General features: G+C 35.6%; 1 protein-coding gene across 1 annotated transcript; it reads right to left on the bottom strand.

Annotated features, from left to right (window-relative positions):
- Positions 1 to 1,398: 1,398 nt before the first annotated feature.
- LOC131037407 (iron-sulfur assembly protein IscA-like 3, mitochondrial) lies at positions 1,399 to 22,535 on the bottom strand. Its single transcript, XM_057969539.2, has 3 exons — positions 22,056 to 22,535; positions 2,180 to 2,297; positions 1,399 to 1,998 (listed from the first exon to the last, which is right to left on the bottom strand). The coding sequence occupies exons 1-3, from the start codon at positions 22,267 to 22,269 to the stop codon at positions 1,929 to 1,931; spliced, it is 402 nt and encodes a 133-aa protein (XP_057825522.1). The 5' UTR covers positions 22,270 to 22,535; the 3' UTR covers positions 1,399 to 1,928.
- Between the last annotated feature and the right edge of the window lie 987 nt (positions 22,536 to 23,522).

Raw genomic sequence — 23,522 nt, 5'->3', positions numbered from 1 at the left:
GTAACTCCCATTTAGTTTTTTGACAACTGCTAATCTGAGTTGGAGTGAAACCTAGGAGCCTAGAAGTGGGACTTGTTTTTTTATTAAAAAAATAGCGTTAACTAGGGCCCTGACCTTTTACATAGCCAAAAGGCTATCAAAAATTAGATAACAACCCAAAGGCGGCAAACAGACAAAGCAGAGGTACAAATCCCAAACAAATGAAGTCAGACAGGCCAAACAAACCTATCAAACCTGCAACAACCCAACCCCACTCGAGTGGGGAGAAACATCCGAATCTTGACAAAGGGGGGTTTGGGAAAGGGATGCAGATTTTCCCTTCCACCTGCGACAAACAACCGTCTAGACAACATAGTTGGATTGGTCAAGAAATGGGAAGCAGAAATGGGTCTTGTCTTTTAATAAGGGATAACAAGTTTTGAAGGGCCTCTGAAACCCTTTACATCAAAATATAAAATAGATATAACATTGAAAGCCCAACAAGATAGAACAACCAAAGAAACAGGGACTACTCCAAAAGACAGGAGGTAACCCATACAAATCAAACTAGGGATAGAACTTGACTTCTCAACAAAGAAGAGAGATCTGCAACCAAAAAACAGAGTCTACCCTGAAAGACAACAGTTAACCTATCCTAAGATGGGGCCAGAAAAACCAGCCCAAACAACCCTCAATGAGGGCCCTCAAGATTTACAACTAGCCTTCTGGGAACGAAGAATCATTTCGAAAGAAGGCTTGGACGTCTTTGAATGTTTCCCCTTTACAATAATCCAACCCTCTTCAACTCTAGCAACCACCGCAAATAACAGTGGGCCAGAAGTGGGTCTTGTTGGATTGGTCTAGAAATAACAATTTTTAGTAAAAAATTGAAAATGTTTTCATGCAAACGGAATGTGGAGGGAAGATGGAAAATCCCACGCCCAAGTATGGTGGGAAATCAATTAATGAAGTCAGATTTTGCAGCAAGAAGAAAGATTACCCAGAGGGTAAGATTACCGAGAGGGTAAGTATGAAGAAAATAAAGGTTGAAGCAAGGAAATGAAAGGAGGATGCAAGAAAGCTATAAGGTGCCCATGAGAGTTGGATACAAGGAAAAGAAGATTGTTTTGCTTTGCATGTTGCCGGTTAGAAGGTTCAGGATCAGATTTGCAAAAGTTTGTAAATGTAGACAGAAACATTTCCACGTTTCCAAAAAAAGGAAGGCTGCTAGTTCAATGAAGTAACCCCTCAGAGATATAAGACCAGTGAGAGGGTGGGCTAAAAAAAGTTCTTAAAACTTAATATCAAATGCATTAGATTACATAGCTTAGATATTATTACTGATACCCTCTATAAAGATTATTACGATAATAACAGCTTGTATAGAGATTATGTTAAAAAAAATAACATTACATTTCAGTCATTTTGCTTTAGAATTAGAAATTGTCGCTTGAAACTTTTGTTTTACATATATTGTCAAGAGATGTCTTTGGCTCTGTTTTACCTGCTCTGAATCCTTTCAAATAATTTTGTACAAGAGCCCATCGATTTTAGGGCATTTCCTCTAAACTCAATTTCACATCTGACCGGCTCTTTTCTTCTCCAAGACATTAATTCTGTCATTTAATCTCAAAACAAAATGTCTAGTTCATAAGTCCAAAATCTAAGAAACGAACATTAAAGCTATATTTATTGTGGGTGAAGATGAGACCACCTTTACTACAGAATTTGGACAAATTTTCATTTTGATATTTAAGAATGTGTCCAAACTGTGCCAAAACCTGCTCCAGAAGGTAACAGATCTCTCTAAACAATAATCTGCTGAATAAAACCTTTGCTTTCCTCTCATGAGAACAACTTACATAAATATTGTGTTTGGGCACCCAAGAAAATTTTGAGTACCTCCAAATAATAGTTAAGAAAGATATCTAAGCCCTTTATATGTGTGCTTATGTTTTGAATGATTCTCCACAGCCACATTCTCCTTTAGAATTTGGATTGATGAATACAAACTCTGACCTGTAAAAGAAATAAACGAAAAAACATTCATATAAACATCGCTTTCTTTATGAAAGGAAATTTACTTTGTTGCTCTCAAGGAGGGATAATCAATATGGTGCATAGCTTCCACATTATTACTAAACAAATAGACTTCAAATGGACATTTTGAAAGTCACTTCAGGCAGAGACATTTTCTTACTTAAGTCTATCCTCCACAAAGTCCATTTTAGTCCCAATAACATGCATGAGTGCTCTTGGATCAATCAAAACTTGGACTCCTTTATCCTCCACTAGTTCATCAAATTTTCCTTTCTCATCTACAATCCAAATTACACAACAAAATTATTATACAGTATCCAACACAAAAAATGACCTACAGCAATCCTGCAGAACATAAACTTTAAACAAGACCACAACAGCCTATCATAGAGCTGTTTCGTATCATACACTGTATGTTTATATTATTACTCTGATCATGCAAAGTAGAGCTAGTAACAACCCTGAAGATTGATTTAGCTAGATCTGTGTCAACTGGTAACTTGCTAAAAGTGACAATAAGCTGAGAATGATGAACCGATCTAATTAAGGAACTAACCTTGATAATAAATGTGATATGAAATCAATACAGATACCTGAGAGAGGTCCAAATTATTTATCCTTTTTAGCTGATTTAAGTAAAAAATTATGTTAGAAGACATTACAAAAATGAATACAAAGCTGAAGGAACAAAATCATTTTACAATACCTGCACAAGGCCCCAAGATAGTAATAAGGAATCTAAGTTTAACTTCACAGAGAAGAAACGAATTATAGCGAGACATTTAAGCTAAATATTATTAAGGTGTAAACTTAAGACAGATGACCTCGGCTAGGCTTCCTTCTCTAGTGCTTAAGCAAAAAGGATTGTGCAGTCATTCCCTCTTTCCTTTCACAGGTAGATGCAGCCCAGGTAATGAGATTTGCAGGGATGTGGTTTCCTTGTAGTCTAAACACGAGGAATCCCCAAGGGTTAAAGATTATACTAGATTACTAGACTTGCCTTCATAAGTTCAAATAACATCCATGAATCTTGTTCACCAATGACTACATATAAAGCAATGTTTCTAGAATGATTTGCATCAATAGAAATTTTCAATGGATAATCTACTCTCCTATTTTTATTAAGTGTCCTCGTAGAATGTTTTTTGTTTAGCTCCATGTATTCTATCTGAGAGACCCTCCATCACCCCTGAAATACTGAATCTGGTATTCACATAAGATTTTGCATGCATGACCTACCTGAATTACAGATGTAAAGTAGGTTTTTATAGGTTGTGGTTCACTTATATCACTAAAAATATAAAAATTCAACAATTATAGTCAAGCCTGAGCTTGATTGAAAAACAGATGATCAACATATATACTGCCAAACAAGCTCCACCAAACAGTGGATACTTGAAAAGGCATTTGCATATATTCAGAATTAAAATGATCTGTTTTTTAAGGAAGCTCATACCCAAGTTCAATAATATATTTTTTGTGTGAAGAAAAATATTTTTCAATTGCTTTAGAAATAATGACGTCACATTTACACAAGTTCTGCTTGAATACTTTCCAGATTTACACATTGCAAAGCTCATCCAAGTTCCAACTGGATAACCACTCTTTGCAATGAGCTGTGTCTTACCATAAAATTGACTATTATAATTGTGAAGCTTTATTTGAAGGTGATCTCTGTCAAAATTAAAACATTTCCAATCTAAGTAATGCACAATAGTTCTCACACAGAGTAATCAATAGATGCTCATAATATACGGACAGGGTTCTGAGTTCCTAAGTATTTACTCTATATACTGTAGTGTTCCATTTCAATGTTTCCTCTGGGTAATTCACCCATCTTTGTAAATACACATGTAATTGTTGAAGCCTAGTTCCTCTCATACAATACCGATGTTCAAAAAATCCTATGTTTGACATATTCACAATGATGACATTTCTACCAATCATAAGATCACCAATACTCATTTTACACATGCTAACATCCCTTCATAAATTTAATTGTAAGATGCAAAATGACATTACACTCCCACTAATGTAGGCCCTATACCCAATGAGTCAATTTGGATAGAGTGACCCATATCTCATGATAGTTTAGCTTTAAATGATGCAAAAGAACATTACTAAATCTACCCGTAATGTTTATTTGGTGGGGAAAAACATACGATACATTCAAGCAGTTTGAATCTCTAGAGCATACAGCAACTATTTACTTAATTGAGAATGGACTTGAATCTCAGTCATGGTATCACACCAGTCTAGCTACCTTGGTGGCATATCCTCCAAATGCCTTTCAATGGTGCTATAATGTATAGTTGTGTCCCACTCATTGACACTGACAACATGAATTTTATGGTCTCCTCAAAACCATTATAGAACATCTCAATACATCATAATCAGATTCCTGATCCACGTGTATGCAACCAACAATAAGACATGATCTCACTAGTCTTAAAGTCATACTAAATCCCATAGAGGACCTCTCATAGTTTCTTGATTGATAGTTGTGCTTCGTGCAATGAATGAATGACTCTCTATAGAAAGATCAGTTTTGACATCTTTTGCGGTACTTTCAACAATCCCAAGGATAATCATAAAAGCATTTTTCTTCATTATACCAATGATTTTTCTTGTGAACTTGTGACAAACATTGTCCATATGGCTTTACCGTCACTTGCTCATCACAACAATTTCTCTTTGGTTGTCATCCATAGCATCCAATCTGTGCCTTGTCATCCATAGAGGCCAATTTCTTTATCAAACTCAAACCACAATTGTAAGTATGTTGCACACAAATGTCATCCTTGGAAATTGTATCTGTCATAAGTTTTGCATGACACGCTTCATTTTGTCATGGCATAAATCACATTTGTCGAGGTCAGTAGCACCTGCCATAAGGGCTCTATCACATTTTACATTCCATAATATTATGCTTGGTTATCTGTCAATTTCCACAAAACTTTCTACATTCACCTATATTTGGATGCTAATTCTTGTTAGTTATTATCAAGAAATTCATCTATATTTTCACTGGTTCTTGCCTAAGTTACTGATTCGGGTACAGGTACGGATATCGGGTGCAGCAAAAAACAATTTCCTTGGGTACGGGTACGGGTACACCCGTACATATATATATATATATATTTTTATATATATTATATATATGTTCAAACATCAAAATTATAAAATATAAACTATATCAGAGTATATGACTATAAGAAGAGTGATACCCATAAATCCATAATTGCCTATAAATATCAATAAATATCAAAAGTAGAATATTTTGATGCCTCATTCATAATTTGGCAAATTTGCAAAAATGAAAATGCTCTAGTCTCAAATTGTCATTACAGAATGAAAATTCAAATTATAATCAATTTTAATATTCATATTCTTCATCAGAAGTTAAGGTCAATATCAACATTTGGTTCAATTTCATTTGAACCACAATCAATTGGATTTCCACTACCACTAGCTGTGTCAAGTGCAGAAGCTGGTTCAATTTCATTTTTCAAACATTTGACAAAATGCCAAATCATTAACAACACAAGGAAAGTGATTTCACAAAACATAAGAAGACAGGTGCTACATATGCATAATGTAAATCAACTGAAATCAAACTCAGTAATGTTGATATAAAGTTTACTAACCCCATGTTCATATGTATAGCTCACAAATGCAACTGAAATGACATTTAATTGCTTGCTTGTTGGCATATTCTGATAAAAAATGATGTCACAAAATTGTGAGAGTGAAACTGAGATTTTAATTTATGAAACTATGCTGGGTACAACCCTGGGTTCTTCCTAGGTGCCTAGGTTCTCTGTGGGTCCTTCATAGAAGAACCCACAGAGAACCCATGAACAACCCAAGCCGTACTCGAACCGTACCTGTACCCAAACAGTACCCATACCGGGACCCAGGCTAAAACAGAAGAACCTGGTATCTTAGGTTCTTGCAAATAGATGAGGTGAATTTTTGTTAGGTTTTGAGTTGTGCTCTAATACTGATGTTATTCTCTCATTCTTATACTGAAGAATTAAATTTTCTTATTTGAAGTAATCATTTTACTGAATCCCTTTTGGTCATGCATCCATTCTTGAAACTCCTTGATCTTTCCTTCATGTTTGCATTCCCCATAATGCAAAACACGTAAGAAACAAAAAAAAAAAAAAAAAAAGTAACTCAACTCCAAGAAAAGAAATATCTCAATTCTGGTGGCAAAATTCAGTTTACAAAACTTTTAACAAACTGAAAAAATGTATCATCAAAATATACCTTTGTATGACAAAGTTGTGCCCCAAAATGTGAGGGTAGTCTACCAAATGCAATTTGTAAAACTTCCCGGCAGAGTCTCTTTGACCCAGTGTAACGAGACTCGCCCAGAGTTGCCAAAACTCGGTGAGTCATGCCCGGCGAGTTTGGGCCTAGGTCTTGGACATTTAAATTTTTTTTAATTAAAAAGCTCACAAATTTTCAAATTTTTTTTGGTTTAAGAAATTCCCATCTACGATTTTTTTTAAAAAGTATGAAAATGGTGTGCGCCATGAAGGTTTGTGTGGTTTTGAAGGTCTTCATTTAGGCTTGGTGGAAAAGGCTTCACCCCTTGACACCACCTTGTATTGCAACAGGCAACACACCAGAGGCGCTACCCCTGGACTCCTGCAAGGGGCAACATCCCCAAACCCCGTTGGGGACGTTGCCACTAGACCCCTATGAGGGGTGCTACCCTCAACCTCATTTTGGTGTTGCCCCCAACCCCCATCAAACTATAAGTCTAAGCAAGTAACAGGCCAGTGATGAATTATGATCATAAAAATCTACATAATACATATCCCTTGTTGCAAATCTCTGAAATTTTTTAATGAAAACCACAATCAAGGATTATCTTGTTTCATATATTGGACAAAATGTTTAGTATACAAGGACTGCCATAGGCAAAGTTGGCATGCTACAATCCTTGTACTGCTGAATACAAGTCATAGTTGGCAAGAAATGCTATTTTCATAATGCAAAATGTATCAATCATGCCTTGCATAGACAATTGATAGAAGAATCTCATATATTAGTATCCTAGCTGAAGTCAAAATATAACATAATAATTTATCTTTTTACTTAACCATTCCTCTTTGTTAATGAGCTTGTCGACAAAACATACAATATTGAAGGCTTAAAAAAATTACTAATAAATTCCTCACTTGGATATACACACCAGTCATTGAGACACAAGCAAATATCATGGTTACTTCATCATGCAAAACCCATCTTAGACACCAGTGCATGAATTATCATGATGTTGGGATGAGTAATGCAATCTCCTTTGAGCCATAGTCTTATAATTTTAGCTCTAATACTTGTTTTGATGCCATGGATTTCATATTCCATGAGTTTTGTAAACATTTGACAATATTTATATATCTAAAAGTGTTATTTCCTTCAGCTACAATTTGCGTTTATACTTATGTGATCAATTTATACTTGTGTATGTAATCAAATTAGCTTCTATTTGATGATGTTATTGTGTTTTAAAGGTTTATTTATTAAAAGGTGCATGAAACAAGTTTTAAATCCTTAAAAATCTCTTAATTTATTGGGTTTTTCAATTTGCCAAAATTTTGTGCTGAGTTTGAGCCCAAGTCCAAAATCAGCTTGCTAAGTCCATGGTGAGTCCAAGTCCAAAATCAGCTTGCTGAGTCCAAGGTGAGTTCAAGTCCAAAATCAGTTTGCCAAGTCTAAGTTTCGTAACTATGCTTTGACCTCATAAGAAATAAAGAATAAATGATATATTCAAAATTAAATAGTAAATATACTTTTATGCATATAATCTCTACCTTTCTTTCATCCTGTGAGATTTTTCTTATTTTTACAAAATTTGTATAATGTCTTAGCCACAGTAATTGTGCCTTGATAGGGGTATTTAGATAATCATTGTTGTATATGGTACAAATCTCATAATTTTCTGTAAATTTCTCTCAAAAAATGCAAAAACAAGAAACACAAGATTGTAAGTTGCCTTGAAAGGAGAAATAGAAAATTTTGTTTAGCTATTTTTTCATCTTATATCAAGATTTTTCCAGCAAACACTTTCAGGAAAACTCTTGAGATGAACTAAACAATGGCAAACAAATATACGGAACATTGATAAGAACATCTCATAAGAAAATTAACCATAGTCCATATAGAAGTGAGCTAATAGAAACTGAAATATAGTAAAATTAAGACAACAGTATATGTAGCTAGTTATGAAGTGGTTGATAACTGGAATGGCTGAAAGGAATAGTTATCAACTAATTCAAAAATAGATGGACTGATGAAACAAGTGTAAAGGATACGTAGCAATGAACTAAAAAATAGGTAGGTAGCTGGAACGGCTGTGAAGGGTAAATAGATATATAATAGAAGCAAGAAACGAGCTGGGAACACAAAATGACATATTAAAGATTTTTGCCTATAAATACAGGTTTCTATTATGTAATGAAAAATGAAGAAACACTATCTGTAATATCTCGTAACATTGGTATCAAAGCCTAGTGATCAGGCCATCCCATATCTCAAATTTTCTGCATGTTTTCAAATTCAGATTACTCAGCCTTTGATATACTTCGTGTATATCTAGCACAGCACCTAAGGATTAGGCCTTCCCATATCTGAAATGTTTTAAATGTTTTCAAATTAATCTTGATATACTCCTTATGTGCAGCCAACACACAGTCCCTCGCATTTCAATATTTTCTGTTCATTTCCAAAATTTAAGATCTCCACTCAGCAATTCTCTCACTACAACTAAGATACATGTCAACAACACTACTTGTTAGATTGTAATATCCCCAAATAGGGATAATAGAAAAACAACAATATCTCGAAATAGGGTACAGAAAATTCTGATTTTTTATTTGCATATAAAAAATTCTACAACAAACTCAGATTTATAATCAGATTATAATGAAAATAATGAAATTCCTGACCTCAATGATAGAGGTAGGCTAAAGAGAAGACTCAAACAAGACTTTCAGAACTCAGAATAGCTCAGCAAACATATGGAACCATTAATGACTGTTAAAACAGGTCTGCAACACAAACTAAGTCCAAAATATGACCTTAGACACAGATGCCAAATATAAGAATAATCTGGGAAACTAATATCTGCAACCTCTGAACCAAACTGAGTTCGAACTGTGAATTGTTTAACACCCAGTGGCAGAAATAATAACTGATGATGCCCACTCTAAGGTAAAGTATTAACTGATGGACTTCCAACCTCCTGCAGCAAGTTTTCCCTTCTTCCAAACCTAGTAGACCATCAGTTTGAATGCAAGCAAATGTTGAAACTCACACCATCAACCTGTAATAAGAGTCCGCCTTCAGATTAAATAATTCCACACCTTGTAGGAAAGAGGAAACTCGTCCAACTGATGCAGATGTTCATGTCCAGCAAGGTATTGGCACTGAAACTCAGAAGTAACTTCAAATCGCCCAAGAAATAGTTGACGCAAAGCCACCATTGGTCATGAACAGATTAAAAACAACACCACCGAGAACAAAAAGTGAAGCTGCCCAACTGAGAAAGCTCATGCCAATATTATTTGTGTTGTTTTCCCTACCAATGCTTTGTCTCATGAAATCCACGATTAGAAAATAAACTTCCAAACTTTATCAATCGCCCATCACAGTAAAATTCAATCTGACTCTTCAGATTAAATCACCCCATCAAAATATAATAGCTTATCATATGCAAACCATCCAACTTTGGAATAATTAATTAAACCTTCCACAATATTCATCGGTGCCACATTCATTTGCCCATAATAAAGACTGATAATCTCCAATAATTGTTCAATCGATATTTGTCATTTTCCACAGCCACTAATCAACTATAGGCAATTAATAATTATTCTCCAAAAGAATGATTCCTTTGTCCAGCTTTATTCACATCAATAAATAATTATTTTTCCAATCAAAATAACTTTATTCTGAAAATTGCAGAAATACCTTTATTTCTGAATCAAACCCTTAACCCCTGCAAATTTGTCTCCAATGGTGACTTCACAAATTTGCCCTAATTGCGAACTCTGTTGTGTATCCACCTTTAGAAAGAATGAAGGTTTCCGTCCAACCCTTTTTGATCTACTGAAGGTTTCGATCCTCAGCTTATCATAAATCATCATATAAATTCATCAAATCAAATCCATGTATACTACAGCCCAACAAGTCTCCTTATAAAGAAATCCAACCTCTCTCTAGAAGATTAGGCCACATTTAATTTTTGCAAGGCCTCATTAAATATCTGTCACAACGAGATAACTTTATTTAATAAAGTGGCTATTTTATTAATCTATTATTTTCACTTCATTTTTTAATTAAATTAATCAATTAAAGTCATCCCTTTTGAAATAATATTAACTTTTGGACAACTTAATCAATTAATTTAATAAAGTCAATTTATAAATATTTGGGGACATTACATGGATTTAAGATTTGATCGAGGCCTTCTTGATTGCAGATTCCAAATTTTCAGATTAACATTCATTTGCTTTAAAAAGTCTGCAGTCAATTTTGACAACCTAATGATTCCTTTTCCTAAAATCCTCTTTCTAATTTTTTAAATTTCAGAATTTTTATTTTTAATTTCTTGAATTCTGTTCAGGCATACAGAACCCAATAGCAACACGTTTCAGTATTAGATATAGTTCAGGGCCCAAGTACCTCATAAACTAAGCTTTCCATTTGTGAATTTGTTTTTGTAACAACAGCTTTTTAGTTTTTATTTGTATTGCTTCATTGTGTTTTGCCTCTTTTCATTTCATTTTATGGATAATCCAAGTAGTCTTTCAAATGTTGTTCAAGATCATGATTTGGTGCAGTTTTTCACCCGAGCGCTACACAACCAACAACAACAATAGGAGGCATTTCACCTCCAACTTATGTAGCAAATAGCAAGTACAAAATCATACGATATCTCATTAATGGTTTTCCATGTCCCCTCCCTAATTGAGTTGGTGATAATCTAATTTTAAGGCCCACTAGTGTTCTAATGGGATGCTCAAACAAAGTGCTTGCAACATTAATTAACATTTTATACCAGCTACAGTCGGACTGAAATTTATCTATAATTGGTTAGCAGTAGTATAGAACTTGATTTTCTTTGATTAGTTCCAGAAATACAAAAGAATTAGAAATAGTTTGTCTTCAGCAGTTATTTTCACCATTTTATTTCCATCAATCAGATAATACAAAAAATATATGTAAAGTCAGAAAACAAAAATGTATATAAATAAGTAACACAAGATAATTCACTTAAATTGGGAAAATTTTAGGAAGGGACATTACATGTTTCCACTTAGCAATTTGGTTTCATCTACAGACTATGGTTTCACCTTCACTTATAAAGTCATTAAGGAAATGGATAAATGACCTTCACCCCAATCTCTACAAGATCCTCACAATCCTAACCACAAGGCAATGTGCACTGCTCAAACAATCAGGCGCATGATCCACAGTGAAAATACTATTTTTGAGATTATGATTCTTCTATAGCAAGTTCCAGTTGCAAGCAAGCTTTTTGATCACCAACCCACCACCTTTTTGCCTACTCCAATGGTTATAAACTTACATCCTTTAGGGCAGGGCCACCAACACCATGTTGGACTGAATCCTATCAATCCATTAAGTCCAATCTTTTTCAATGGGTGTGATGTCCCCAGTTTTAATTAAGTGACTTAATTAAGTTAATTAATTAAGTGGTCCTAAATTTTAAATAATATCATAAGGACTTATTTAATTAATTAATTTAAATATTAAATAAAGGGGACCTAAATTAATAAAATAATAAACTATTGTCGGCCTACTTGTAACCCTTCGGGAAACTTCTTGGAGCTCTTTATAAGGCCGAGTTTGGTATAGTTATAGGCATGGTGAATTTGATGTTTTCTTTGTATTTGTGAATTCCAGTTAGAGTTTCGTTATGTTGCAGTTTCGGAGGTGCAAGATCCTCCCTATTCTGTAATCGCAGTTTTGGTGGTTAACAACCACCCTAGTCTGTCGTTGGAGATATCATTTCTGATATTTCACTTTGTACTTCATTGTCGGATCTATCCCTACCGTGTGAAAATATAATTACAAATATTTGGTTCTTGGCCATTCAATGTTGTTGGTGTATACTCCGTGTTGATAATTCATTCATGTATCTACAATAATCTTATCGTACGGAGTGTTTGGAAGTGTGCGGCCTACTTTTCTGTACGAGTGGAACTTTGCGTCAGGAGTCGAAGGGTGTCGAGTACCATTGATTGAGGGCCGAAGGTGTCGAAGGTACTTTGTCCTCAAGTGCTTCCCTCGGTAATTGCCCTCGGGTACTTCTCTCAGCTACTTTGCCCTTGGGTATACTTCCCTCGGGTATCTTTCCCTTGAGTACTTCCCTCGGTAATTGCCCTCGAGTATTTCCTTGGGTACTTCCCTTGGTAATTGCCCTCGGGTACTTCCCTCGAGTACTTTGCCCTTGAGTATTTCCCTCGAGTATTGTGCCGTAAGAGAGCACCGGTACATCACAGTGGTACATGACATGCAGTGGAAATTTGGGTATTGTGCAGTTGGGTGCATTACAATGGTATCAGAGCCAAAATCCTGCTAGCCTATGGAATGCTTGGGATGACTATAGAAATGGAAGAAAGGGATAATGAAATTGCTGCCAATAAAATTACCAAGTGGTATAACAAATATCAAAAGAGGAAGAATCTTTTGACATTTCAAGAATATCTAGTTCTAATAGGAAAAAGTATACCTGTGCATGAGGAGGTTATCAAAATCTTTGATGAATACTCAAGTGAACCTGAGGAGATCAAGGCTACCGAATCCTTTGATAGGTACTATGTAAGGAAAAGAAAAGAGGAGTTGGATCCTGAATTAAGAACTCAATCAGAATCAAAGAAAGATGAAGACAAGTTCACATGTTCACCTGAGTGACAGGAGGATATGGACAAGCCAGAGACAACAATTGTCCCTTCAAGTGGAGAACACTTAAACTTTCATGACAACTACAAGGATGAAGATGTTTGTATGAATTTTGTCAAGCCAACAGTGGTTGATCAACTTCATGGAAATGAGAACTCTAGCAATGATCCCTTATAGGAGCAATCTCTACTGTTGGTTGAATACGAAGTTTACCCTTTGGTTGGGCATGAGGCGTGCATGATTGTCATCTCTCCTTGTGAGTGGCATCTATATGAAGAAAGCAAGTTGGATTTTGATGAGTTATTCCTCAACTCCGAATAGGGCAATGTTTATATCAGAGTGGAGCAGCGCAAGCTGATTGGGGATTTGCAGGTAGTGCTCGCAGTCATGGTGCGGCGTCAAGCTTTCAGCGGATACGGCTACTAGAATCCGTGCATGGTCTGTGATCTTGGAGCTTGTCAAATGGCAGATAGTTACGGATTGCTTGAGGGCAAGCAATCTTTGGGCCAGGAGGAATGTAATGTCCCCAATTTTAATAAAGTGACTTAATTGAGTTAATTAATTAAGTGGTCCTAAATTTTAAATAATATCACAAGGACTTATTTAATTAATTAATTTAATTATTTAATAAAGGGGGCCCAAATTAATAAAATAATAAACTATTGTCACCTTGCTTGTAACCCTTCGGGAAACTTCTCGGAGCTCTTTATAAGGCCGAGTTTTGCATAGTTGTAGGCATGGTAAATTTGATGTTTTTTTTGTATTTGTGAATTCCAGTTGGAGTTTTGTTTTGTTGCAGTTTCGGAGGTGCAAGATCCTCCCTATTTTGTAATCGCAGTTTCGGTGGTTAGCAGCCACCCTAGTCTGTCGTTGGAGATATCATTTCTGATATTTCACTTTGTACTTCGTTGTCGAATCTATCCCTACCGTGTGAAAATATAATTACACATATTTGGTTCTTCGCCATTCAATGTTGTTGGTGTATACTCTGTGTTGATAATTCATTCTTGTATCTGCAATAATCGTATCGTACAGAGTGTTTGGAGGTGTGCGGCCTACTTTTCTGTACGAGTGGAACTTTGCATCCGGAGTCGAAGGGTGTCGAGTACCGTTGATTGAGGGCCAAAGGTGTCGAAGGTACTTTGCCCTCGAGTGCTTTCCTCGGGTACTTCCCTCGGTAATTGCCCTCGAGTACTTCTCTCAGGTACTTTGCCCTCGAGTATACTTCCCTCGGGTACTTTGCCCTTGGGTACTTCCCTCGGTAATTGCCCTCGGGTACTTTGCCCTTGGGTACTTCCCTTGGTAATTGCCCTCGGGTACTGTGCCATAAGAGAGCACCGGTACATCACAGTGGTACGTGACATGCGGTGGAAATTTGGGTACCATGTGGTTGGGTACATTACAGTGGTATCAGAGCCAAAAACCTGCTAGCCTGTGGAATGCTTGGGATGACTACAAAAATGGAAGAAAAGGATAATGAAATTGTTGCCAATAAAATTACCAAGTGGTATAACAGATATCAAAAGAGGAAGAATCTTTTGACATTTCAAGAATATCTAGTTCTAATAGGAAAAAGTATACCTATGCATGAGGAGGTTATAAAATTCACCATGCCTAAAACTATGCCAAACTCGGCCTTACAAAGAGCTCCAGGAAGTTTCCCAAAGGGTTACAAGCAGGCCGACAATAGTTTATTATTTTATTAATTTGAGCCCCCTTTATTTAAAAATTAAATTAATTAATTAAATAAGTCCTTGTGATATTATTTAAAATTTAGGACCACTTAATTAAGTCACTTTATTAAAATTGGGGACATTACAATGGGCCAATTTGCAACTCTGCAAACTAATGATCAACTTCATATTGCTCATACCATTTCTCAATTGACAACCGATCCCAATCCTAAGTGAGCTTCCTCACAATTCCAAGATAGACTTCACAACTTAAATGTTGTCGTTTTCTACTCATGTTTCATTACCTCCCATACATTCTGCTATTGAGCAGAGAAGATACCTACTGGCTTTATTTTTGGCAAATTTTATGATTGAATTGCAAAACTCAGAACCAACACTAGCTTCAGCACAAGAACATCTCCTTAAAACAAAGATCGTTTGTGCCAATAGTCAAATTTGGATCTTGGATCATCACACAAGGATCTTATTGGCATCAAACAGCTGTAAAAGTAAATAGCAATCAACAAAAAGGCATATGGATAGCTGGAACAACTGTAAAGGGTAAGTCTTTGTGAATTAAAAGGTAGATAGAAAACTATGATAGTTCTGGAAGGTAGATGCACAACTGGAACAACCATAAAATAAATGAGAAGTATGTAAACAGCTAGGAACACAAAATGACATTGTAGCTCGTTTGCCTATTTATACAAGCTACTCTTATGTACTGAGAAACATAGAAAAAAAGTCAGCAATATAAGCATATAAAACATTTACAGCAAAAATTTTGCAATCCCCAACTGAATTTTATGATTGAAGATACCATACATTGAAGATACCAACAGAATTTTATGATTACCTCCCATACATTCTGCTATTGAGCAGAGAAGATACCTACTGGCTTTATTTTTGGCAAATTTTATGATTGAATTGCAAAACTCAGAACCAACACTAGCTTCAGCACAAGAACATCTCCTTAAAACAAAGATCGTTTGTGCCAATAGTCAAATTTGGATCTTGGATCATCACACAAGGATCTTATTGGCATCAAACAGCTGTAAAAGTAAATAGCAATCAACAAAAAGGCATATGGATAGCTGGAACAACTGTAAAGGGTAAGTCTTTGTGAATTAAAAGGTAGCTAGAAAACTATGATAGTTCTGGAAGGTAGATGCACAACTGGAACAACCATAAAATAAATGAGAAGTATGTAAACAGCTAGGAACACAAAATGACATTGTAGCTCGTTTGCCTATTTATACAAGCTACTCTTATGTACTGAGAAACATAGAAACAAAGTCAGCAATATAAGCATATAAAACATTTACAGCAAAAATTTTGCAATCCCCAACAGAATATTTTTGACATCCTAAAACAAAGGCAAGGCTCAGCTTGCTCCAATAGCATTTCTCTGTTTAATATTTTGCACCTAATTTTACACAATCAATAATAACAAAAACATGTTCACAAGATAACGATAGAATACCATGTACCAAAATATTCACCCTCTATAAATTGTACTTCCACTTCATTGTTTCATTTGGGATTATTACTTATCCCCTTAAATTCATATGTAATTGCTAAACCCTAGTCACTACTACTAAAGAACTGCTTAGGAAAAATCATATGTTTGGCCCATGTTTCACAAGTACATATGAAAATCCCTTGGTCCCACATCCTTGTGCCCGTGCTATTTGTTGGTATGTTTGCCATTGTGCCAAAAGCTCGAGTTGTCAACGAACGTCACAAACACCAAACTTACCCAGATCCACGGGAGGCGGTTAAGCCATGTCGTGAACCCTTAAGGAGGTACTGACCCACAAGTCAACAATCTCCCCCTCAGCACTGACTGAGGGTTCCGCACCGACGGAATGAAGGAGACCTCCTGGGATTCAAACCCGTGACCCAAGGCTCTAATACCAATTGTTGGTATGTTTGTCGTTGCGCCAAAAGATCGAGCTGTCAACGTACGTCACAAACACCAAACTTACCCAAATCCACGGGAGGCGGTTAAGCCATGTCGCAAACCCCGAAGGAGGTGCTTGTTAAAATAATATTAATATCTTCTATAATGATCATCTTCTATTTTTAGTGGTCATCTTCTATTTTAAGTTGTCGACTTATTTAGCTTTTCACTTAATTAGCTTTTAAGCTTTATTTAGCATTTAGCTTTTTCTTTTTAGTTAATTAGCTTTCAAGCTTAATTTAGCATTTAGCTCTTTAATTTTTTACTTTAACGTTATGTTTAAATTATAGAACATCGTCTTGTAACCTCTTTATATATGTTTGTATATTGTTGAATAGATTATCCGATTATTGAATCATTCATTCAATTTATTTTTCATGGTATCAAAACGGGTCGATGAGATTCTTTAAAGTTTGGCAAATTTTTTAATAAAAAATTCATGGCCTTCTTTCTGGAATATTTTCCAAATTATTTTTTTATTGTTTTTTATTAAAAAAACAATTTTGCTTTTTTGAAGGTTTTTTGAGAGTTTCTGGTTCGTGGGCAAATTTCTTTGTGCTAGGCAGCAGTTCATGTTTTTTTTAGGGTTCTGGTTTTCGTGCCTGCAACTTGGAGTTTTTTTTGCAAATTGAAAATTTTCCTAGGGTTTCTGCAATTTTTGACTAGGGTTTTGACCCTTCAGTTCAAGTCGAAATTTTATTCTGTTTGCAAATTCTTGATGGGTTTTTTGAGACCTAAACTGGGTCGTCATCATATTTTTCTGGGTGCATCGTTTTATGTACCTCAATTTTTGAGCCTTCGGATCCGCATTCTGATTTCAGATTCTTGGTGGGTTTTTTGGGAGCTTTTTTGGGTGCCTCGTTTTCCATGCCTTGAATTTTGTGCCAACGAATTTGCCTTGGAATTTAAAAACAGTCAGTGATTTCTACTAATTCTGTGGACGTCAGGAATTTTGGTGTCTTCTGGGCGCCGTTTATGTTGTACATCCGACCTAGGGTTTCTGTCCCTATTTTTTTTTGTGCTTTTTTTGGAAAAAAAATCGTCAATATTTTTCTGTTTTTTTTACAAAAAAATCAGAGGTATTTTTTTATTTTCTGCAAATTATTATTTTTTTCTGATTATTTTCAGGAAAAATTTCAGATTTTAAGATTGCAGAAAATTTTAATTTCTAGGTTTCTTCCAAACCTCGAAATTCGTGCCAAAATTCTCCTCTGGGGTTTCAGATTTTTTGTGCAGCTGCTTCTATTCTGATTTTTGAATCAGATTCTTCTATCTCATGCTTTCATTAGGTTGACCTCGTTCAACCTCTATTTTTGTGATGGCATCTTTGACCAACATCATGTTGGAACACAGTCAAAAGTTCAACAGCTGCCACAACACCTGGAAACAGTGCATGTTCACGATATCTGAATATTGTTACCTTTATCAAATTGATTTGGGCCAGACCTCGTCTTACAGGTCCCATGGTTTTCACAATTTTTTCCTAAAAAATTGTCTGTCGGTTTTCTGATTTTTTCACAAAAAATCATGGGAGGGTTTTCACGATTTTTTCCTCAAAAATTGTTTGCAGGGTTTGTAATTTTCCCTTAAAAATTATCTCATTTGTAATCCGCGATATTCGCTTAAGCTTTTAGTTATCTGGGTTTTAACATTTGTTTCCACAAAAACGATGATTTGAAACTCAGATTTCTTGGTTTTTCGATTTCCTCCTCAAAATCGTAAATTCTCTTTTCGGGGGTTCCTATTTCAGGGTTTAGAATTTTTTCCTTAAAAATTATTATCTGTCATCCGCAAAGCTTGCGTGGGATTTCTAGGGTTTCACGATTTTTTCCTCAAAAATATCTGTAATACGCGAAGTTCGCGTGGGATTTGTGATTCGCGAAGTTCTCTAGTTTTGATCGATTTTTCTCCTCAAAAATCGAGCTTTGTTGCAGTCAATTTGGGTCGCACCTGCTAGGGCGAACATTTGCAACCGTGGTATCTTGCAGTCAGTTTTGGAGTTGGTACTCTTCTGCAAAAGGGTTTGCTGATTTTTTTCTCAAAATCATTGTTTCAGGCTTCAATAATTCGTGTGTGCCAGATCTCTAATTCGCATGTGAAGGCTACATTCGCTTGGATGGCTTTTGGTACTCTTGGTCATTTACATTCTGCAGATCTTGGGGGGGTCTCCGTAGCAGCAGAGTGTTCTTTGCATCTGTGATCATAACACCTGCAATGTTTTCTGTAGGGTATTGAGTACGATGACCATTAGGGAGGATGTTAAAATAATATTGATATCTTCTATAATGGTCATCTTCTATTTTTAGTGGTCATCTTCTATTTTAAGTTGTCGACTTATTTAGCTTTTAAGCTTTATTTAGCATTTAGCTTTTTTTTTTTAGTTAATTAGCTTTTAAGCTTAATTTAGCTTTCACGCTTAATTTAGCGTTTAGCTCTTTAATCTTTTACTTTAACGTTATGTTCTAATTAGAGAACATTGTCTTATAACCTCTTTATATACGTTTGTATATTGTTGAATAGATTATCCGATTATTGAATCATTCATTCAATTTATTTTTCAGTGCTGACCACCAAGTCAACACTATTTTCCTATTTAACTATCATTCCTACAATTATCAAGCTACTTCTATTTCTAAGTTCTAAGCATCCTATGTTCATGTTAATGTGTTTTCTTATTCCACCCCTAAAAGAGGACTCAATGAAGCATAGCATTTGTCACATTTCCTAGTGATACCACATGCTGAATGCTCATAGGGTCACTTTACACACACTAACAAGTTCAAGATGAATCTTATAACTTTTGTATTTTTTATTATTCGATGGCGAGAGGTGTTTTGAGTGCTGTGGAAATTAAGACAGGAAGAATACATCCAATTCAAGTGGAACTATCAATGCCAAGACCTTCATTTCTTGTGTTTTGGACAGGTTTCATTTACTCTTTTGCTCTTGTTCTTTCAAACAACAAAACCTAAAATTTCATATTACAAACACAGTGTGCATGACCCCAGCCCTCAGATATACCCAAAGGCTGATACAAAGAAAGAATCCAAAGAATTGGTGAAACATAAACTGAATATGTGTTAACCTGTACTCAATACATGACATGAATAGAATCAGCCACAATATAAAACTCGTTGTGCTTGAAGAAGATAGCTGAACCAAAACAACCAAAAGCTTACATGTAAAATATCTCTTCTTAGAGGTGATCCACTTAATATATAGTATATATTTCTAGCTTGATAAAGACCATTGAGTAAGGTGTTGCAAGTAAATGGGTTAGATGAAGAGCCTTGCTCTCTGACTCTTCACTATATAAAAAGTATCTAGCATTCCTTTTAACACTGACATTTTGTTAGTGATGCATATACAATAACAGTTCGAGTTACATTTATTATCTATTTAATAGAAGAACAATTATTAAATAAATATAAAATTTATTTAATTGCTCATAGCCAATTTTATGTGCATACATCTACTATGTCATTCGATAAGCAAATTGCTGAATCAACAAAAGTTTTACCAAATATCTCTCAATTGCATGACCTTAAATCAGAACATCAGGAGGGCAGACCAAGACCCATAAACAAACACATCTCATCAGCATCCCAGATTTACATACTGAGTTAATTGCAACAAAACATGTTTCGCCCTACAAACAATTTCTGGCTTCATTCAGCCTTCTAAAACAGCCCTTGCACACAGGGAGCTTACTATAGGCATGTCTATCAGGCAAAGAAGCTAAGAGATGCCATGCCCCTTGTGAAATCAATACCCTCTCTAACAAAACCCTTTACAAGCTGTCTCACAAAAAAACCTAATGATCAATCAATCACTGCAGTTTTCTAACATAGCTGTTAATCCCTGTCCTTCTTTCCCCCGTCATAAAGCCATTTAAGCAATCCCTCACTCACACATCCATTGGGCTTATTTTTAATTGCCGTTGTTTCTGGATTAGACTGTGTTCGAGTTTTTGTATCAACGTTTCAGATCACAGCCAGTGATCCATCATCGGGATAATAGAGGCCTATCTTTGTTGTCCACCAAAATAATGTACCTTTTGCGGCCACTGCCAATTGACTCAAGGAGCAATTATGAACAATATTCTCTATGAGCAATTTCTTCAATAAAATATGAAGACGTACTAAATTTTCTTGTAACTAATGAATCCTAATCATTTGGAGTGAGCAACAGAAACATATTTAAGGGTATATACCAGCACAAAGACATTCTAAGCTTTTTCCTCTTATACCATGAGGTCAAGTATCAGCAATCAATTGTGTCCATTTATCCCCTGCATTTGATAATAATCACATTCAATGCATGTGGCATGTAGTCCATATAGCCCCTTACAAGCTCATGGGAAATGGGAGGATCCGCCTTGTTGGGCAATCTTATTGGCACTGGTGTACACAGTTGTGCCTGATGCGGGGCATCTTAGTTAGATTCTCTTGCCCACGTTCTGACCATGGAATTAAGGGAGTTTCTACTTTTGGTTTTCCTTTATTTTTCTTTCTGCTGTTTTCATTTTGTTTCAGCAGTTTTGGGTTTTGTCTTTTTTGGGGCTTTGTAGTGGCTAGTGGATAGGTCGGGCATAGCCACGCTAGTGGTCAGTGGATAGGTCGGGCGTAGCGACGCTGGATGGGAGTTTTTCTATTGAATCTTCTTGGTTTAATTTTGGAGAGCTAGGTTAAGGGGAAGACGGAGATGAGAACAGAGGTGTGGTCTAGGTTAATGGAAATGGGAGTTTATTTTCTGAGTGATATCTTGGTGGGTTTTCAGAGATTTAACTTCTGATCGAATGAGGAATTAAGAATGAGAAAAACTATTTATAATTGAGAACTATTGAATCTGAATCTGTTTTTGTTATTTTCTGGGTTATTGTAATTTGTTTTATTCAGATCTAATCTTCAATCTCTTGATTTGAGCTGCATCAGTGCCTTGGTGCTGCGCAGATCGACAAGCATCCAACAAAGTGGAGACGCCACACTAGCCTGTCACTTGACCCTAGGAGGGACTTACGAATTCACCCAAAGGGCAGCTGCTCCCCAGATTGCCTGCTAGTTTGTTTGTTTAGAGGCTTAAAGGTGGTAATTTGTCACACGAGAAGGTAGTGGCTGGTCTGTACTTTTTTTATAAAACCACCACATTTACTCAATTACAGATGGTCTTTTTTCAAAGTTTAGATGACAATAGAAACAAATATGCCATGCACAACGCTCATTAAGACATAAAATCATGAGTCATAGTCAAACAGACAGGCCAGAAGGGATTTTGAGAACACAACTCTGATATGGAGAGCATAATTGCACAGATAGGAACCGATATAATTTAACAGAATGAATTTCCAGCCCCATGCTTGTTTAAAACAAGAGAAAAACTTAAAATTTACAAGGAAAACATAAAATTAAATGAAAAAGAAAAATTAAAATGGATGAAAGATATTGTTATTGGGTTACCTGCATAATTAAGTGTATAAGAGAGTCCATTGCATCCGCGAGCCTTGACCCCCAATCTCAAAAAGGGTTTCTGTCGCAATTCGAGAAGTTCACGAATTCTTTTAGCAGCCGTGTCCGTCAATGTCAGTGCCTCTCGCCTTGCTCTTACGGTTGGCGCCTCTACAACCCTTTCTGCTACTGCCCTTGCCAGAGACAGCGTTCGCCCTATCGCCATTTTTTTAATCTTCTTATTACTGCGCTCATTACAGTATCGATCCGCTGGAATCAACCATGTTTTCCTTAACCGTCAAATGACGTTTTAAACATATTTCCTTCCTCCGAATACACTTAAACCGACACAAATTAGTGGTGACGATGATTGACTTGCCGTAACACAGAGCACAATATACGTCACTCGTATAGATACCTGGATATTTCAGAGGCTTTTATTTTCACAGGGAGAATTAAAATTGAGTTTTGCTTCTGTGGCTTAAGTGCTTGGTCACATGAATCACCCCCATAGGACCCGTCCTGTATCAAAATTTTTAGTAATAGATTATAAGGCAAGGATCTTATAGGGGTCTTAAGCTTCTATTATTAAGGAAGAGGAGGTCCTATTGAATTTTTTTGTTTTGGGTTCAGGATTATTTGAAATCTTTTTCCCAAAAAAAAATTCTTATTTTTTAAAGCTTCATATTTGAGGAGGTGAAAATGGGTTGGGGCTAGAAATTGCCCCACCAACTAGGAGGGGCTTCCTAAAAAATCTCAGCAGCTTCAAACTATTTTTTAAGAAGCCCCCTCCATAAGACCCGTCTAAGACGGTCTTAATCTTGGGAATATGCTTCTATCCTTTGTAAGTGCTTTTATTCATATTATATTAATCGATTTTATAATTTCAAAAAAAACCTTAAAGAAATATAATTTGTAATGTTAACCAATGATCGAAAGGTTTGAATGTATGTTGCCCTTCATATTAATTTATATTGAAGGTAGTGGACTATGGTTTCTATTTAATAGAATTAAAGTATGAGTTTTATTATTAGTTTTGTTTGAAATTATAGGGAATGAATAAACTTTTTTAGTAACAATCAATAAAAATTAAGCAAATAAATCTTTTAAGTTCATAAATATTTGGTTATGGAAATTAAACAGTGAAAAAAACATTTATCTTTATTGTGATTGGACAAAACATTTGTCACACGAGTGGCATTAATGATTGATAAATTTAAAGTAACAAAAAAAAAGGAAAATTGAATTTGACTAATGTAACTCAACTACAAAACTCAAATATTTAAAAATAACATTTCTATTCCAATTCATGCAATTTTGTCTCCAAAATTGACCCTGTTCACCCAAAGAGCAGTGACAGTCATACCAATAGTTGGAGAGATTGCAATGAAACCACGATCTACCTCTACGTTTGAGAGGGGTAGCTCCCTTGTATTGTAGGGGTTTTTAGGATTTGTGTACTTTTAACCTAAAAGTACA

This window comes from Cryptomeria japonica, chromosome 5, assembly GCF_030272615.1.
Source record: "Cryptomeria japonica chromosome 5, Sugi_1.0, whole genome shotgun sequence".
Lineage (NCBI taxonomy): Eukaryota > Viridiplantae > Streptophyta > Pinopsida > Cupressales > Cupressaceae > Cryptomeria > Cryptomeria japonica.
The sequence above is the reverse complement of the archived record's forward strand: the minus strand, read 5'-3'. Positions and strand labels throughout refer to the sequence as shown.

Coding starts and splice junctions, on each gene's coding strand:
- LOC131037407 (XM_057969539.2), bottom strand. CDS start 22,269: ATGGCGATAGGGCGAACGCTGTCTCTGGCAAGGGCAGTAGCAGAAAGG. Junction 2,298..22,055: donor TTATACACTTAATTATGCAG/GTAACCCAATAA, acceptor TTTGGATTGTAG/ATGAGAAAGGAAAATTTGAT. Junction 1,999..2,179: donor TTTGTGGAGGATAGACTTAA/GTAAGAAAATGT, acceptor TTTCTTTTACAG/GTCAGAGTTTGTATTCATCA.